Source organism: Microplitis mediator, chromosome 5 (genome assembly GCF_029852145.1).
Source record: "Microplitis mediator isolate UGA2020A chromosome 5, iyMicMedi2.1, whole genome shotgun sequence".
NCBI lineage: Eukaryota > Metazoa > Arthropoda > Insecta > Hymenoptera > Braconidae > Microplitis > Microplitis mediator.
The window spans coordinates 3750272-3765250 of record NC_079973.1 but is presented as its reverse complement, the minus strand read 5'-3'; the positions used below and the strand labels follow the sequence as shown (position 1 = coordinate 3765250).

Here is a 14979-nt window from a genome sequence, read left to right as displayed (position 1 = left end):
TTGAAAAATAGTTGTGAGCTTTAAAACATATCGAAAATTTGAGATTCTACAACGGAGTCAACTTTTTCCCAGATTTTTGAGCTTGAAAAAAAAAGCAAAACGTTTTGAAGCTGGTGCGTTAAAAAAAAAAACACAGAATTTATATTACATTTAAATAAAACGATGAACATTCACACATCAAACAAAAAAAAAAAAAACAAGGTGATAAACTTACAATATTATAGAACAGTGCCTGAAGATCGAACGCTTATGTATTACGGTCAGTTAAACTAAATTCATGTGATTTTATAATCGCTGTTATCAGGAAAATGACGCATTGACATGTTTAATGACTTAAATAGAAACTCCTCAGGCTTATTAACGTGACATCTTAATTTATAATAGGTTATTGTTCCTAAAAAAAATTAGGACAAAATTCCATTACGTCAATGATACTTAATTTTTTTTTCGATAAGTTAAAATACTCTCTAAATCTGAAACAGTGAATATTCACAGTTTCACAATTATAAGTATACCAAGTGGTATCGATACCTCAGGATCCTCCTCGATCCTGAGGTATCGTATAGGCGACAATTTTGCCAGCATTGGCAACTAGCCGATGTTTGCTGAACTATAAAAATAACTATGGCTACAGCTTTCAAATAGATGGCTTTAAAAACTATGAATTAGAAAAAGTATAAAATATGTTTTTTTGCTTCTTAAAAGGTCTATAATAGGGTGTGCCATTTTGAGGCGACTTTTTTTTTCAACAAAAAAACAGGCTGAAAACTTGAGGGAAGGTGAGAAAAGAAGCCTGTTAAAAGTGGAGCTCTTAATATTAATATTTAGAGGTGCCTATTTCTGATTTTCCATTTCCCATTTAAATAACATGGGAAAAAAAATTTTTTATTTTTTTATTTTTCTAGCTCGGCATTCGCATCTCATATAAAAAAAGTCCATAGCCTATTCTTGTAGAGAATTTAACGCTCTACAAAAAAGGTCTCTTATCATTTTTTGATAAATCCATCTGTTCGAATGTTATTGCAGCTGGAAGTCAAATCTATAATAAATTTCCAGATCTTTTTTCTTTTCCAACAAAACTATCAGACTTATCAACAAATGTCATCGGATCTTCTTTATAGACAATTTTATTCCCTACAAATTATTCTCGATGAAGTTTCTTGAAATTCCGCATTGTTTTCTAGTTATTTTTATTTTAACGCCATGTTGTATCGAATGTATGTATCGAAAATAGCTATTTCAAGCGTGAAGAGCTCGATGATGTATCCACAACAATGTTTTCGAGCTTAAGGAGCTCGAAAACAGCGTAAAGTTTTGGGGCTGGCCCGCAGGGTCAACCGATAGACAGATTTTTTAAATTGGGATCGTTCATTCGGGAACATGTAGATCTTACCCAATTGGGGACCCATAGGGATTTCCCGATCGGAGCCCAAGTACGTTTCTGCGTTACATCCCAGTGTAGGGTCCCCATTAGGCAACCCAAGTGGGTGCACTTAAGAATTTTCTAGTCGAGTATATTTTTTTAATTTTTCAAAGTGGCAATACATTATCGAAAATTAGAGGATCCCACTCAATTTAAGTCCCGATATAATTTTTTTTCAACGCAGCAGATTGTTTTCTACTACCCAGCCAATTTTCAAACCGATCCATTATTTTTCATATTATTTAGTAAGTAAGTATGTTGTAAAAAAATTATCTGTGAATAATTTTAAAAAAAATTTTATTCAACAATTATTGAGTTAAAAAATTATCATTCATTTTAATCAATCCATTTTATAAAATAGTAATAATTTACAATTTTTTAATTTCGTCCATATTATCGTGTATTTTGTGCTGAAAATTTCAAGCACCTGAGTCATTTATGAGATTTTCTTGCACGCAATTTCCAAGAAGACACATTTTACCTTGACCACAACTGGAGCCATCAGCAGGCCCTACTGGCCATGTAGTTTGCTCATAAGTGCCATCACTTTTTTCTTCTGTCCGACAAATGTATTCTTTGCAATTATTTTCGTTAACGACAGAAGTTGTCTTCGCTTCTCTGACATCACACTGTTTATCTAAGTCGGCTATTTTTCCAGGTAATAATCTTGGAACTGCGGCACCTTCCTCATAAATTTCGTTATACAAACAGAGAAGATTACCATCACTGTAAGATAATAAATTAATTATTCAACTTGGCATTCTATTAACTCATTTTTAAATAAATCAGTAATTATCACTAACTCCAAGTGACGGAGCGAATTTCGGATTTAAACAAAATCCGTAATCACTTCGAATTCGGTTCCAATTTTTTAAGGTGTACTTTTTTTTATGAAACTAAATAATAATAAAAAATTTAATTACATAAATGATTGAGTTAAATCATTCAAGCTGCACTGTGACCATTCATAGTACTTAGGTCCAACGTTTCCGGTGGTAGGTCCCATGATAGTACCATCTGTCATTGGGCATCCCTTATTGTCACCTTCGCCATCATGGTTTGCAATACCAAACCTGAAGTTTAACATGAGTAAACATTTTTTTTTTAATTCAAATTTTTAATAAAGCGAATAATGATGTATGAAAATTTAAGCCAACTCAAGAGTGACTGAATAGAAAAATGACTGATTGGACATGAAATACTTAAGATATATTTATTACGATGCAGTGTTATACGTACGAATGTCCTAGTTCATGAGCCATATTACGAATACCGTGAAAATCACCAGTTTCTGTAACAGCTGTTGTCTTGGCAACGAGTTTTGATTCGTGTAAAGTTTTACATGCCCCTGTTGAATATGCTATACCTCCAAGTTTTTTTTCATTTGTTCGTGAAATCAAGTCATTGCTTCAATAAACCAAACAAAATATAATTAAATTCAATTATTAAGTCAACTGATGAAATCATTTTGGTAAAAAAATATTATGGATTAAAAGTTGAAAAGTATAGTAATTAATTAATGTAACGGGACCGAAGTCCACCTCCGTTTTAAGGGAGGTCACTTCCTCACCCTTTTGACCCCGTTTCCGCCCTAGACAACATTCTTAATCGAAAAACATAATCAAGTAAATAAAAGTGGACATTAACCGAAGGTATAATAAAAAATTGCGCGTGGTAGCTAACCACAGCCACCACGAGTCAATGCCTCTGTGGGCCACCACTCTCCTGCCATCTTAGGAAATAAAAAGACTCTGGCCAAAGAGGGTTTGAAGAGGCTCCCTCGTACTGGTGTACAGGTCGCCTTGGGATAAAATGGCGAAACGCAACCTCCACTCAATACCCTAAAAAGAGCCCCCTCCATTTGTTAACATTCGGTTTCGAACAAGCTATTATCCACTTGTTCAGTCCCCGATAAGATTTCTACTCTTCAAGCCTTTTTATCCTTGATTTTATAAAATAACATAATTTTTGTAAACTTACGATGTCATTAAAACAGCAACATCGTAACTGTCAATTGGAAATGCACTTTGGTAATGGTACAACCATTCGCCAATTGTATACGGTATTTGATTAGCATCTATTTTATTTGGTGCGTATTCTAATCTTGTGAAACCCTCTGGGGCCTGTTAAAAAACAATATTTAATGGATCGAGAAACAAACAATATTTGCCAAACTTATGCTTATTTTTATGTCATTGAAATGGTTCAAATTTGTTTTATTTTTAAAAAATTATTACCTCAATTATGAGAATAGCTTCAACATTGAATCGAAATTTTGGACTCTCGAGATTTCGATATAAAAAGTCTACGCCGTTCCAAAATGCTAGAATATGGGCTACAATATCACGGACATTGCTACCCAATGTTTTGAATAACGCATTGTCAACAATTACGAGAATCTCAGGATATACTATACTGGGATATGGTACAAAAGGTTTTGGTGTTGTTCTCGGAATCGTTGCTGCCAAGTTAAATCATTGATAATTATTATAGTCAATTTATTGTCAAGTCTTATTAACAACTTACCAAGTATCGGATTTAATCTTGGATTATCTTTCTTGAGCATTTCCATCATTTCCCGGTTTAGTTCTTGCATAGTTTTGGGTCGAGTAGGTTCTTCAGGAATTGCGTTTTCAACTACAGTGTTCTAAATAATTAAAAATCGAGTATTTTAATCAAAATTGCATTGTATTTGAAATTCCATCAAAACATTATGGTTGTTTATTTGCATAAGGAAAAGGACAGAAATTTACAAGTTAATATACGGAGTGTGCTAATAATTCCAATTTACGATTGTTTGTATCGAAATAAATATTAATATTCAATTCAATCACTATTTGCACGACCATCATTAATATATACGTTTTGTTACAAATTCAAAAAATAAATTCGTTTCTTATAGATTTCACATTGTAGCTATAAATATTTTGTTAGCAAGCATTGATTTGTTAGAAAACTCAACTACATTTTTAGCCAAATAAATTTTGAGAAAAATTTTTTTGTAATTTTTACATTTATAGATCAAAAATCTATGAAGAGTTTCAAAAGTATATGGATTTTACCCTATTTCGTTCAGATTCTTTTCAAAAATTATTTAAATATATCTATAATTACCGTCGCTTGGTTAACGCTGGGAGGTTTATTACTGGGTTTAGTAATTGCATCAGGTTTGCTTTCACGCAAGTATGCAATAACATTTTTCATAGCCTAAATTAAATAAATTAAAAATTGATATTAATATGAATCATTGATCATCAATCCAGTTTATTTGTTAATTGTTTACCAATTACTTACGTCTTTATGCTCAATAATTTGATATCCAGTGTCGTTTACAGAATTTTTTGGCTTTTCTACTAAACCATACACAGGAGTATTTTCCGTTGCTAAAAATCCCTCATAAGGAGTAACCCATGCCTTAATGTCATCGCCAAAAAGTTTTGTTTGTGTAACATGTCTTGCATTAATCCCTTCTGCTTCAGATAAATGAACCTTTAAAATTTTATGTTTTAATAATATATACACACATACAATTTTTGTTTTAATCTTATTGATAATTACCCCTTGCGACAGAACTCCAAGAACTGCACAGAGAAAAATTACCGCGGTCATAATTTCTAATAATGAACCTAAAATTAAATTTTATGTATATTTCAAAAAATAAAAATTTTTTTTTACTTTTTATATTTTTATTTTGCAATACTTCCAAATTAATATTTTTTAATTGTTCGAATTTGATAAACTGGTTGTTAAACGGGCGGTTCGATGTTTAAAATCTTTTTTAAATTCAAGTCAAATTTAAGAAGCTCTAGTGCCATCTGACAACCACAGATCAAACTATGATCGCGACAGGTAAATTATATTCGGAAGCGTTTCTTTTTAAATAACGTCTAAGGGTGTACGTAAATATTAAGAATGTTTTGAACAACTTGGCCGATTTAAATCGCCTGTATATTAAATAATTAACTTCATCCACAATCGAAACTAATCCACTCTTAAAATCAATCGGTCAAACAGATTCTGAGTAATTCAAGAATTCGCGATTTACTTTACCGGCTAATGAAGCCACGTTTATTAGTGTTATCATTGAAAATGATAACAGTTACAATTGATGATGGTAACGGTTATTATCGAAGATGCTAATTGTAATTATTAACAATTATAATTGTTACAATTGAAGATGGTAACTATTACCATTCAAAAGTGTAAAAATTTTTAAATAAGAATGTGTGTGTTTGCATGAGTGTGCTCGCGTGAGTATGTGCACACGCGCGCGTGTGTGTGCGTGTGCATGTGTGTGTATGCGTGCGTGCGCGTGTGTGCACCCGTGTGCATGGGTATGTACATGTGTGCGGGTGAGTGTGCGCGTGTGTGCGCACCCGTGCGTGCATGTGTACGTGCGTAGGTATGTGTGTGCATTTGTGAGTCTGTCTGTGTATGTGTGAGTGAAATTAATAACTTCCACAGTTGAACAAATTACACATAGATAAGCGTCAGACTATAACGTTGATATTCTAATTTTTTATTAGCTTAGATGGTCATCATTATTTAGGCTGATAGTAACTATTACCATCAAGTTATTAAGAATTATGATTTTTTTAATGGTAGTAGTTATTTAAAATAATAAAAGTTATAATTTCTGGTTATCATAAATAATTGTAAATTGTACCACATAGTTGGTAGATACTACTATTCAGATTGTTTATTTAATAATTTAAATGATATTATCAATCATATAATTCAGTTTACAAATTGTACTATAACTTGATGGTACACGGAAAAAAATGAAGTATATAAATTGAGAATGACAAGTAATATAATGATAAAGTGATCAGTAAATACCATCATTCTAAATAGTAATTTTTTCGTTTATGATTCAAACGTTAATAATTACAGGATAAGTATGAAAATTTATTGTCTATATAAGAAAAATTACTATTTGAACTTTAAAAATCGTAACTGATACTTAGAAAATAGACGACACGTATTATAAAATTTACTATTTGAATGTCAAAATTCCCCATATTGACAACCGGGTTCCGGGTTATAATTTCAAATAGTAATTTTTAAAGTTTTTTTTTTTCTTTGTAGCTTTTACCATAAAATTCTCTCCGTGTAATCTACCTATAGAATAGTTCGTTCAATCGCTCCAAAAATAATCTCAATTGGCTTATTAGTTATTAAAATATTTTGATCAATACATTCAAAAATTAACAGTTTTTCTTTGTTTATCGAATGTCTTGAAAGTTTTTCATCCAAACGATCTCTCTATTAAACCGTATTCATATCTTAATAAATCCATTGAATAGCAAATATAATTTTCTAAATTTAGTGAAGAGAAACTTTGATAAAAAATTTGGAAATTCAATTGACTTTCAGTAATTTATTAGACTTTATAATTTTAACAAAAAAATCAAATAATTTTGACCTTTAAAATACAGAAAACTTTAGATTCTACAACGAAGTCAAAGTTTCCCCAGATTTTTGAGCTCAAAAAAAGCAAAATTTTTTGAAGCTGTTCTGTTAAGAAAAAAAAAAAAAAACGGAATTTATATTCAATTTAAATAATAAATACTATGAAAATTCACACAATAAAAAAGAAAAAGTAAGGTGATAAACTTACAATATATTTTAGAGCAGTGTCTCAAGATCGAAGGCTTAGGTATAACTGTTAGTAAAACTAAAAATACATGTACTTTTATATTTGCTGTTATCAGGGTAATGACGCTTTAAAGGTGTTTGATGACTCAAAACGAAACTCCTCAGGCTTTTAACGTGACGGTCGTGTCTCTGTAATCTTATTGTCATCGGACACCCACACTATGCTAGAAAACTAATTTAGAAATCATTTTTTTTTTTTGTTACTATCTGCTGCCGCTAAGTGGTCTAATTTGAAAATAATTACAATTGTATATCACTAAGCTATCGAAGTAGATGATAGAACCTATAATGATATATTAAATTATTGATGTAATTTTTTAAATTTATAATAGGTCCTTTGTCTTGAAAATAACGAAGAAATAATTCCATTTTGTCGATAATACTTAATTTTTAGTGGTCTACGAGTAAAAAAAATTTATAAATAAAATAGAAATACGAAAAAATAACTAAAATTATGTTTATAAGAAAACACTCATGAATCTCATTATGTCGGCATTGTTTTACATGGGATGAAAAATACTTTTAAAAGTGTCCCCGCCCTGCTTAAAAGAAACCATTCAAAAATGATTTCCCATTTAGATAACGTAGGATTTTTGGCATTAAACGATTAATTTTTGATTTCGACCAAAGTAATTGTTCAAAAAATTTGAAACTCTGTAGACCTTATCCTTACAATAGTCGCTATTCCTTTATATAAACTTTGTTGCGCAAGTAATTTAGAAAAAATTTATCAGTGCATACATTTATTAAAGAACCTTCGAGGTCATTATGAATGCCGCATCATATCTGTCAATTGAATGTACATCTCGATGTTCATGTAATCAGGCTCCACATAAAGCAATTGTTGCATCAGCATTCATTTTATTAGCTTCGAAGTATACGATACAGATAATATGATAGCCGATGAATTATATAGATTATGATTAAAGTAACAGTTTTGGAAATTTGAATCCATATAATTGGCAAAGATAAATTTTATATTTTATAGGAAAGGTTTGTGTGTAATATAATTCGTTTGTATGATTTTTCACTAGATCTGCACCGGAAGTTTGAATTTCTATATGCTTGTTTTCTGCTAAAATTTTTGAAAAGTATTTTTGCTGCTGCAATTATTCAAAATTTGTCGTGAAAAATTTAACGAGTTGTGAAATTTGCATAATTACATTATAACCATTTGAAATATAACCTTTTGAATATATATACATTTTTTTTCTAGCGATAAATGATAACCCCAGCAGTAAAATAGAAAAATGTATCGAAAATTTTCTTTTTTGAAAATGGTTTTTTTAATTGCTCAAAATTATATCATCGTGTTGAATAATAGTCACCCCGATAACCCTGAAATCGTTTGCATAACGAGTATTGACGTAACTTTATAAAAATAAACAACATGTAAAATACTGTGTTATCGTTGGAGATGTCTAATAATAATCTTAATTTTAAGACAATTTAAGGGCATTTTCAGAAAGTACCTCCGACACTTTTCAGTAGAATCCGGAAAAATCCAACTTCTGTATTTGTCCTCATCGTAAACTTTTCAAAGAATTTTGTCAAAACGTATAATACTTGGACGAGTAGATCGGATAGCAGTCACAATTTACAATGGCATACTTATTTTTTAAATAAACATCATGGTCGAGTTTGAAAATGAATCAAATCGCCCAATGAGCTTAAAAGTAATCGATGTTTGAAATTAAAAAAAAAAATCGTTTCGCTGATTCATCCGGATATAACTTAATTCACCAATTTATATTGAGCGGTTTATTCTCAATCCAATGAAAAGTGACCGGGTAATAGGTCTTTTAACAATCGATTTCAAAATTTACATATTTTAAAACTTATGTAATTGAAATTCCGATTTCAATATTTTCTTGAAGAAAAAATAATTAATGCGGTAACAAAGTATGAATGAATGCATAGATAATCTCTTTTAATAAAAATAATGAACTTGATTATCGATAACTGCATTATATTATCTTATTGATTACTTGTCACTCTATAACCTTAAAGTTTCTCAACTTATATAAATCGCGAGTATGCTCACAATGCTTCATGTTAGTAACTCACTTAACGATATAAAGTAAGTGACGCTAGACCATTTATCAATTTTTATAACTTTTAATTTTAAAAAATTTCTATCTCTCAAAATTTGATTTTAGAAAATTTAATTAAATTCATTTTTAAATGATTAAAGATATAATTAATTACATTTAAATATATACTAAAAGTCAAAAAAGCCGAAAGATTAGAAAAAAATAATTTAAGATCTATGTAAATCTAAATAGATCTATTGAAGATCAATGTCGATTTAAAATAGAAAAAAAAGTAAATCTACGTGATCTAATCAAATTTTGTCAGATTTAAATTGTTTTTCTCCGAATATGTCTTCACTCACTGAAAATTTGAAGTTTATAAAAATTTTTCCTAAGTATCAATTTCTATGATAAATAATTTTATCTATTTTTTTTTCAGTCAAGTGATCAATCCAACAAATAATGATGAAGATTTTCTTTTTAATTCTCATAATAGCATTTCTTGCTACTGAATTGCATGCAGGGTGCCAAGGTGGGGGTCAAGATGTAAGTGATTAAATCTTATATTTTTTCTTATACATTTATATTATCATTCCACATAAAATTGTTATTTTTTTGCACTGAAAATGTAATTTTTTTTTTTTTTTTTTGTAGTGTAACAAAATTTTTAATTCTTGTTGCGATCCTTGGTATTGCACTAATTGGTTTGGAAAGGGAAGGTGTGTCTCATAGTAACCAGTAACATGAAGTCTGTATGCAGATGCTAACGGTCTTGCGGACATTTACAGTATAATGCAAGAAAGAGAAGTCGCAGAAAATAAATAATCAACGAATGTAAATTTTATTAAATAGCCTTTAATATCCATTAATAGTTGTTTTTTTTAAATTATTGTACAAAATTTTAATTATTTTCTTTTCAAAAACTAAGTACCTCACATTCATATCAGTTGAGATTAAATGTAACTAAATTACATTATTTGTCTTTTTTTTTTTGTCCTTTTTCCTAAAAACATGTTTTCACTACACGTTGTTCTATCGATTGCGGGGACATCATATTCTTTGCCTCAGCCGTCTTTATCAAAATATTCAATGCGAGACAAGTGCGCTCACTGACTACAGTTAATCAATTATTTCGCATTTTATTGCATTGTTTCTCAGGAAAAAATAATTTAGACATACGTTGATCTACAGTAGGTCTACGGAAATCTGATTTTTCCAAAAATTAGATCTACGTTACTTTTATTAGATCTACTAAGATCTAAAAGGATCTTATTGCCAGGGCTTTTATATAAGAGATCTATGATTTGAGAAAATTAACCGAATTCAACAAACATCAGAAATAAAAACAATTTACTTTATTATTATCAAAAAAGATTTATACTCTATAGAATTGAGTAGCTTGTTAAATATTACTCACTAAACAAGACGTAATCAGTAAAAAAAATCTGTCTATCGGTTGACCCTGCGGGCCAGCCCCAAATCTTCCCGCTGTTTTCGAGCTCCTCGAGCTCGAAAACATTGTTGTAGATACATTTTCGAGCTCTTCGAGCTCGAAAATACTTTTGTGTGCCATTGTTTTCGAAAAATCACGAGTATTAACGTAACTTTACAAAAATAAACAACATGTAAAATACTGTTTTATCGTTGGAGATGTCTAACAATAATCTTAATTTTGAGACAATTTAAGGGCATTTCCAGAAAGTCCCTCCAACACTTTTCAGTAGAATCCGGAAAAATCCAACTTCTGTATTTGTCCTCATCGTAAATTTTTCAAAGAATTTTGTCAAAACCTATAATATTTGGTTGAGTAGATTTCATAAATATTATTCGTTCAAAAGTTTACATATATATGTGGGATAGAACGTGAACTGTCACTTGGATAGCAGCCACAATTTTCAATGGCATACTTATTTTTTAGTTAAATATCATGGTCGAGTTTGAAAATGGATCAAATCGCCCAATGAGCTTACTCTCTAAACATGAATTAGTGAAAATAAGTGAATATTCACTTATTCCAAGTGCAAACCGAACCACTAATTTCTAAAAGTGGTTCGGCTGGCACTCAGAACTAGTGAATATTCACTTATTTCACTTATTCATGTTCAGAGAGTAAAAGTAATCGGTGTTTGAAATTTAAAAAAAAAAATCGTTTCGCTGATTCATCCGGATATAACTTAATTCACCAAATTATATTAAGTGGTTTAATCTCAATTCAATGAAAAGTGACCGAGTAATAGGTCTTTTAACAATCGATTTCGAAATTTACATATTTTAAAACTTATGTAATTGAAATTCTGATTTCAATATTTTCTTGAAGAAAAAATAATTAATGCGGTAACAAAGTATGAATGAATGCATAGATAATCTCTTTTAATAAAAATAATGAACTTGATTATCGATAACTGCATTATATTATCTTATTGATTACTTGTCACTCTATAACCTTAAAGTTTCTCAACTTATATAAATAGCGAGTATGCTCACTATGCTTCATGTTAGTAACTCACTTAACGATATAAAGTGAGTAACGTTAGACCATTTGTCAATTTTTATAATTTTTAATTTTAAAAAATTTCTATCTCTCAAAATTTGATTTTAGACAATCTCATTAAATTCATTTTTAAATGATTAAAGATATAATTAATTACATTTAAATATATACTAAAAGTTAAAAAAGCCGAAAGATTAAAAAAAAAATTAATTTAAGATCTATGTAAATCTAAATAGATCTATTGGAGATCAATGTCGATTTAAAATAGAAAAAAAAGTAAATCTACGTGATTTAATCAAATTTTGTCAGATTTAAATTGTTTTTCTCCGAATAAGTCTTCACTCACTGAAAATTTGAAGTTCATAAAAATTTTTCCTAAGTATCAATTTTTATGATAAATATTTTTATCTATTTTTTTTTCAGTCAAGTGATCAATCCAACAAATAATGATAAAGATTTTCTTTTTGATTTTCATAATAGCATTTCTTGCTACTGAATTGCATGCATGGTGCAGAGGTGGGGGTGAAGATGTAAGTGATTAAATCTTATATTTTTTCTTATACATTTATATTATCATTCCACATAAAATTGTTATTTTTTTGCACTGAAAATGTAATTTTTTTTTTTTTTTATTTTAGTGTAACAAACTTGTTTATCCTTGTTGCAATCCTTGGCATTGCACTAATTGGTTTGGAAGGGGAAAGTGTGTCTCAGATTAACCAGTAACACGAAGTCCGTATGCAGATGCTAACAGTCTTGCGGACATTTACAGTATAATGCAAGAAAGAAGAGTCGCAGGAAATAAATAATCAACGAATATAATTTTTTTAAATGTCCTTTAATATCCATTAATAGTTTTTTTTTAATTATTGTACAAAATTTTAACTATGAATGAATGAATGAATAATTGTTCCAGTGTATAGCCGCATGTACGACCTTTTACACTTTTTGCCTTTACATCGCAACTGCTTCCTTTCTTTATCTGCTTTTCATTGTGCGGCTGTGGCCCGACTTGTGCTTATACTGTACTGTACCATTACGGTGATACCCTATCCTCCACCTTGGCTGTGGGGGTATAGGGGCAAGGAAGACCACAGAGAAAACCATTGCCAGTACAGTTCGGTTTGGGTGAAGCTCCAGTGGTCGATAAAATTCCCATTTTACCGATCACTGGATCTTCATCCCGCGCCTAACGGACAGAGACCTTCGTTCGAACCCAACGCGTGGCTAAACGGTCACCCAGCCAAGTAGTGGCCATGCTCAATGCTACTTAACTTCGGTGATCGCCCGAGCCACGCGTGTGCCGAACGGCTGCCTCAGCCGCTTACAAAATTTTAACTATTTACTTTTCAAAAACTATAAGTACCTCACATTCATATCAGTTGAGATTAAATGTAACTAAATTACATTATTTGTCTTTTTTTTTTTGTCCTTTTTCCTAAAAACATGTTTTCACTACACGTTGTTCTATCGATTGCGGGGACATCATATTCTTTGCCTCAGCCGTCTTTATCAAAATATTCAATGCGAGACAAGTGCGCTCACTGACTACAGTTAATCAATTATTTCGCATTTTATTGCATTGTTCCTCAGGAGAAAATAATTTAGACATACGTTGATCTACAGTAGGTCTACGGAAATCTGATTTTTCCAAAAATTAGATCTACGTTACTTTTATTAGATCTACTAAGATCTAAAAGGATCTTATTGCCAGAGCTTTTATGTAAGAGATCTATGATTTGTGAAAATTAACGGAATTCAACAAACATCAGAAATAAAAACAATTTACTTTATTTTTATTGAAAAAGATTCATACTTCATTGAATTGAGTAACTTGTTAAATACTACTCACTAAACAAGACGTAATTCAGTAAAAAAAAGTCAATTTTGGTGTTATGATGCATCAATTAATATAGATATGTAAGGTTATGAAATTCAGAAGACGTTACATTAATCTACACATAAGGGTGCTGATTAATTGAATGCGCATGTGCAGTCTAGAGATTTTGGTCATGTTAATAAGGCGGCTAAATTCAAAGTGACGTCATAAGAGAGATAAATAATAGATTAGTTATTGGTTTGAATTATTGGGTGAGGATGTAGTCCGTCCATTTCACTCGAATTCAGTGGTTTAATATAGAAATGAGTGATTTAATGCATATTAAACCACTCTTTTGACCAATCAGAAATAACTGTATTGTAATTTAAAATTTTATAAGGATAACTTAAGCCAGTTAGCGGCGTATTCTTCGGCTCGAATTTCAAAAAATTTTTTCAATACTTTTTAAATTATGCTAATACGTTCATGTATTGGCTGAACCGGGTTCTATTATTAATCATTCTGAGTGCGTAGACAGGAGTTTTTTTTGTTGCTCATATTCTATTATTAGGAGTGAGCTATGATATAACATTGGCACAAAAAGTTTTCATTTCAATAACTTGGTCTGCATTCATTTCACCTTTTAATTCATGCATTACATTAATGCGACTATCAAAAGTTAAACGGAATTTTAATTATTTCATAGAAAAAAGCAACAGTTATATATAATTCAAGAAGAAAAACGTACTAGCCATAATTTAAAATAGTTCGACTAAATTTTCTAAAATTTGAAAACTCATTAGTAATTTTAATCTTAAAAAAATATTGCTTTTAAGTGCTAATAATATATGAAATATGATTACAAATAACCAAATGACCTTGTTTTTATTGCTCTTGTTCATACTTATTATTTTACTTTTAGATATCCCGATTATCACTTATTTTTTATCAGTACAGACATAGAAAATTTTTATTTTTATATTAATGACACAAACATGTAAGTCGTTAATTTCAGCAAAAAAAAATATATAATATGTTTATATATGTGCTTGTTTGCTGTTAAAATTAGTCAAAAATATTTTTGTTGATGCAAGTATTCAAAATTTGTCATCAAATATAAAATTAATTATAAAAAATTCAACGAGTTGTGAAATTCGCATAGTTATAAACATATAAAATATAACTTTTTAAATATATGTATATTATTTTTTTTTTAGTTGATAAATGATAACCTCAGCAATAAAATAGAAAAATGTATGGAAATTTTTCTTTTGTGAAAATGGTTTTTTTTATTGCTAAAAATTATATCATCGTGTTGAATAATCGTCACCCCGATAACCCTGAAATCGTTTGCATCACGAGTATTTGACGTAACTTTACAAAAATAAACAACATGTAAAATACTGTTTTATCGTTGGAGATGTCTAATAATAATCTTAATTTTGAGACAATTTAAGGGCATTTCCAGAAAGTCCCTCCAACACTTTTTAGTATTTCACTTATTCATGTTTAGAGAGTAAAAGTAATCGGTACTTGAAATTAAAAAAAAAAAATC

General features: G+C 29.9%; 1 protein-coding gene and 2 long non-coding RNA genes across 3 annotated transcripts; 2 read left to right on the top strand and 1 right to left on the bottom strand.

The window, feature by feature from the left end:
- Window positions 1-1790: 1790 nt before the first annotated feature.
- On the bottom strand, window positions 1791-7091 carry LOC130667823 (A disintegrin and metalloproteinase with thrombospondin motifs like). Its single transcript, XM_057469679.1, has 10 exons — window positions 7044-7091; window positions 4982-5049; window positions 4718-4912; window positions 4538-4630; window positions 3950-4070; window positions 3661-3884; window positions 3404-3546; window positions 2663-2830; window positions 2347-2496; window positions 1791-2149 (listed from the first exon to the last, which is right to left on the bottom strand). Exons 2-10 carry the CDS (start codon window positions 5030-5032, stop codon window positions 1843-1845), a joined length of 1452 nt encoding a protein of 483 aa, XP_057325662.1. The 5' UTR covers window positions 5033-5049; window positions 7044-7091; the 3' UTR covers window positions 1791-1842.
- Window positions 7092-9110: 2019 nt separating this feature from the next.
- Window positions 9111-10087, top strand: LOC130668226 (uncharacterized). Its single transcript, XR_008989974.1, has 3 exons — window positions 9111-9161; window positions 9554-9660; window positions 9769-10087. It is a non-coding gene; the product is annotated as an uncharacterized LOC130668226 (long non-coding RNA).
- Window positions 10088-11587: 1500 nt separating this feature from the next.
- On the top strand, window positions 11588-13013 carry LOC130667819 (uncharacterized). Its single transcript, XR_008989902.1, has 3 exons — window positions 11588-11634; window positions 12029-12135; window positions 12244-13013. It is a non-coding gene; the product is annotated as an uncharacterized LOC130667819 (long non-coding RNA).
- The last annotated feature ends 1966 nt before the right edge of the window (window positions 13014-14979 follow it).